At 35.9% G+C, this 4,971-nt stretch overlaps 1 protein-coding gene across 1 annotated transcript in view; it reads right to left on the reverse strand.

Annotated features, from left to right (window-relative positions):
- The window catches only part of LOC116004509 (serrate RNA effector molecule-like), a 16,886-nt gene extending 12,497 nt beyond the window's left edge, over positions 1-4,389 (reverse strand). Inside the window, exons 1-2 of the mRNA XM_031244586.1 lie at positions 3,868-4,389; positions 1,397-1,512 (exon numbers count right to left, since the gene is read on the reverse strand). Coding sequence (XP_031100446.1) covers positions 1,397-1,512; positions 3,868-4,280 — 529 coding nt within the window. The 5' untranslated portion in view covers positions 4,281-4,389. The remainder of the gene's footprint in view (positions 1-1,396; positions 1,513-3,867) is intronic.
- Positions 4,390-4,971: the final 582 nt, after the last annotated feature.

A 4,971-nucleotide genomic window follows, 5' to 3' on the forward strand; every position in this document is an offset into this window, starting at 1 on the left:
ACCCCCCCCCCCCCTCCCAAAAAAATTACAATCCAGATCCAGATTACAAATTTACAAGTAGTATATAGTAAAAGGGGAGAGAACAGGGAACTTGCCAAACACAAAACCTTTCATTCAGAAAACAATGGATAGTATAAAGCATACTTGAAATAAATAACTTCAAGCATACAAATGATAAAAATAATAAACAGTTTATACTGCATAATTAAACCATTTTCTTTCTATGTAGCTCATCCATAAATAAAATAAATAGGAGTAAAGAGGTAATCTAATACGGAGTATTTTTCTCCTAACATATGCACTCATTCTAAGTTCACTCATTGAAAATGTTTGCAATTTCACCCTACACATTTCAAAAGGCAACCAATGTTGCCCCCCTGTTTAATTAGTCTGGCCTAGTTAACAACTCTGGTGATCTGGGATTTTTCCAATGATGTGCCATGTATTGATAACAGAAGTTTGTATAAAGGAAATTTTTTCCAACTAGAATCCATCAACATTTCAGTATAAAACATGTCCTTGTATCCATCATAAACATTCATAGCAATTTAAGCAGTGGTGGATAAAATTCCAAAAAAAATTATTAAATTAAATTAGCTAAGTGACTAATTGAGAAAGAATGCATCAATGCGGTACAAAAATGTTAGTATATATAAATTAATTAGTCAAAAATGTTGGGGAATTATCTTATTATCTTTTGCATGATAAGACCAACTAGGGCTACATAACCATAATCTGTGTTGCTAGGTTCATGGATTACGAAAACTGGAACTAGTAGTTCACCATGGATTGTATATCCACAAGCCCACACTTCATTTCAATATATAGGTAGAATATAATAATATATAATTTTGAAAAATGCATTATGTGGATTAAGTAACAATTACTATAAGAAGAATGCAGGGATTTGCTTTGTTTCCAATTATCTCACCCGTAATGTTCCAGAACTGTGCAAATCCATTTATTAGGATAGCCTTGATTGGGATTTGTGGGGGAACAGCAAAGAAGTACATTACTCCATATTACTTAAAATATGCTCACACTATGACACTACTACCTAAAACAGGCTTCTTACATGGATGTATCTACACAATATTCCCAGTAACTTATCATAAAAAGGAGGATACAAAGAAAATAAAAAATTTCAAATAGAAATTAGTAATACAATAAGAAAAATGGTGAACAGAGCCAAGAGACTATCACTTTTCTATTTGGGAACAAATAGACATGATTTTAATAATACAGTATACAATTAGTATGAATGAAAAAGACAAAACTAGGAAAAACTGTTTATGTCAGAAACAAATAAAGGCAAATATATCAAACGCATCTATGGTCTTAAGAAGGAAAAAAGAAAAGTACTTAAAACAAAATGTTGCACATATGAGATATCCACCTTGGTATCCACCAGATGAACGACCGGCAAATCGACCAGGGGGCCTCTCATCAGGATATCCAGCCCTGCCTCCCATTTCACGGTCATACCCACCTGGATAGTCATAGCCACCAAACCTGCAACATCATGTTGTGTACATAGTAACTAGTAACACAAGTGCATGAATTCAAGCATCGTATAATGAGGAAAACACAAATTGTAACAAAAAGGATTCTTTTTACGTGCACTAAATGACATAAGTAATACATCCCCAGTGGAAACAGTCGAAGTGCACATAATAAGTACATCAGCATACAAATAAATTAACCAATGACACAAAAAACAGTTAAGCACTGAAAATATCAAAGTGACACATAATAAAGGTAAAACCATTGCTACAGTCTGCAGTAGACCATGTTTCCATTATATATAATTTAAAGAAGATAAAAGAAAATCAGTAGATGACAAGGAAACATGAAGTCCAACGAACTAACGAAAAGGATAGTGTCACCTGAACCCCCTGAGGTTTTCAACAGTAACACTTGGACCCCCTCTTGTAATCTTGTTTCAAAATTACACTAAAATCCCTTCTCAGTCTTAAAATTCACTTTGTCCTATTTAGTCCTCAATGAGAGATGTATTATTTAATTCTCAAAAGAAATAGCATTAGGAACAAGGGGTTATTATGAATAATTTTTTTTTAAAAAATGAACTAGGAACCAAAGCTCAAGGGATTCATATATAATTTTTAAAATAAATAAATAAAAAGAGTTCGTAATGTTCCTGTCGGAAAACTAAAAGGGTCGAAGTGAAATTATCCCATTAATGAAATAGTATACACTATACCTAATTACATAACATGGGTTCAAGACACACTACTAATAATCAGCATATTCACTCAAGTGAAACAAAAAGGGCTAAAGGATAGCTATAAATTAAAACAAGTATGATTCTAAATGTTCCCGTCAGAATCCATGGGGATCCAAGTGAAATTAACCAATTAGGCAGTCGCATACTTGATTACATTACCAAAGTTACCTGTTTACTACTAAGTACTAATAATCAGCATATTCAGTCTAGGTAGCAAAAAGAGATCAAGAAAAGCAATAAAACATAGACGTGCTATTACCGGTCAAAAAATATAAATATATACCTATAGATATGTGTGGGTGCACATGTGTATTGTACTATTGTAGATGCTTAACAATCTCTAAAACATGTGCACCATTCATTATAAGTTAGGAGAAAAAAGTATTAGTTCAAATACATTAATCTCAATTTCTTTACATAACTACCTAAAGTGGGATGAAACCACTGCAAAATGTGATAATTTCAAAGATTTCATCCATTGGCCAACTATTAAATTTTATAGTTATCCCACATATTTATAATCCAACAATAACTTGTTATAGAATCTCATTCCATTGCCATTCAATCTACTCTAATTTTTTACCAAGTAGATATGGAAGAGAGCCCATCGCACCATTAAAACAATATAGTGACCTAATGGATTCTCAGCTACCATAATACATACATTTTCTGCCATAAAGTATAGAAGTATTTATCCAATCAATGGGAAAAACAAAACGCAGGGACTAAAGCATAGGAAAGCAAACGATGGTGCAAGAGCAATCTATTTTGACATTGAGATCTGCAAACTGAAACCATGACCAAAAGCCAGAAGCTACAAACTAATATGTTCTTTTTATTTTTCTTTGATACATGATTACAAACCCATCTTAATAAAAGTCCAAAGTAAATGTGATCTTGTATATATACTGTAAGGCTCACAAAATATATTTTTCTCAAGACAAAGTACATTTAAAGCTCAGAGTAACTTCTAACATACTGCATTGCATGCTTAAGAATTCATAATTACCTTTATTGTCTCAGTTAAAGAGGTCCATGAATCCGTGACACATAAATACATAATACAAAATAGAAATATCAGGAGTTGAAGTTTCGATGTCTATGAAAGCCCCAAGGATAAGCTAAAATACATAATACAAAATAGAAATATCAGGAGTTGAAGCTTTGATGTCTATGAAAGCCCCAAGGATAAGCTAATTTAGTGACAATGCCAGATGCTCTCTATTTTACAAAGCCAACAATCTAATGGTACAAATATATTCCTTCATCCTCTGGTTGGCTGTTGGCATTCTAAAGCACATTCTCTAGTCCTGAGCACAGCAATGCACTGCAACACGCTATGTCAAACAAAATTCAATGGATGGCACATCTCAAGTCTATAAATTATGGGTTAGATACCTTTTCTTTATCAAGTCTGGCAAGAGGTGCTAGGGACCATGCCTCCTAATTCCTATACACATTCTCTTTCTCCTTTTTGTTTTTTTGTTTTATTTCTCTATAAGCTTACAGCAAAAGTATAATAGTCCAGGTAAATTGGTTGGTGCATAAGCAGGAAGAAAATAAATTTCATATAAATGTCCGCATATATCAAGTAGATGAAACATGCGGAGAAGGATACTAACCTCCTATCACCAGGACCATAACCACCTCTGGGTCGTCCATCATAGTCATCCCTACGAGAACGCTTGTAGGGCGGATTTGGAGAGGAGCGCCGGGTAGGAGAATGGCCACCTCGACGGTCACGGTAGAGAGGGGGAGGAGGGCTTGGGCTAGGGCGGCCGCGCTTGTACTCGCGCTCTCGAGGAGGTGGGGGCGGTGGTGACCGGTTGCGATCATAGTAGTCCCCCCGACCACCCCGCCTATCAGAATCCCGTTCATCCCTGCGTTCGCGAGAGTCCCGGTCGCGGCCTCTCCTGGGAGGAGGCGGTGGCGGCGGAGAAGAGTCGGCATCCTCCGCAGACTTGTTGGTATTCTCCTTGCTTCGCTCGCTCGCAAGGTCCACGACATCCACGTTGGCGTCCATTGCTTCAGTCATTGATGGCAGCTCGTCGGACACGGCGGCGGTGTTGGCGGTTCGGAGCAGCTAAACCCTAGGTCCCTCTGTTTGTATCTATGTAACGATGGGAAATGAAATCTGAGGATGGGGGGCTTTGTTGTGAATTCCAGATTTTTCCTATTTAAATAGAGTAATATTACCAAAAACTGTAGTACTCCACATTTTACCACTTTTTACCTCTCAGCTTCTACAAATACTAATTTTGGCTCAACTAAACAATAAGCTTTCACTTTAGCCCTTCACTGTCTATTATTTTAGGAAAATATGCAATCTTAGTACCTTAATCAATTGTCCATTGCTAAGGATTTTAGTCCTTAAGTTTTCACCATGACAATATACACCCATAATTCTTTTTAAAAAAATATTATATTTTTAACCTTTAGAGCAACAAAATTATTAAACTATATTAAAATTTAACTTATGGTCCGTTTGAAAACCCGAAAAATGACTTCTAGATGTCATTTCTGGATTTTCTAGTGTTTGTGTACTTAAGGAAAATAGAATCAAAGGAAAATATTCATTTTGAAACAGAAAAATGCCTAGTTTGGTAGAAAATGTCCAATTATTATTGCATGGATCGTGGTCCACACAACTGTGTGGACCATGGTCCTAACGTTGTCTCTTCACCCTTGGGACCGCCACGACAGAAAGCCACCCGACCGGTCTACTA

Source organism: Ipomoea triloba, chromosome 14 (genome assembly GCF_003576645.1).
Source record: "Ipomoea triloba cultivar NCNSP0323 chromosome 14, ASM357664v1".
NCBI classification, from domain to species: domain Eukaryota; kingdom Viridiplantae; phylum Streptophyta; class Magnoliopsida; order Solanales; family Convolvulaceae; genus Ipomoea; species Ipomoea triloba.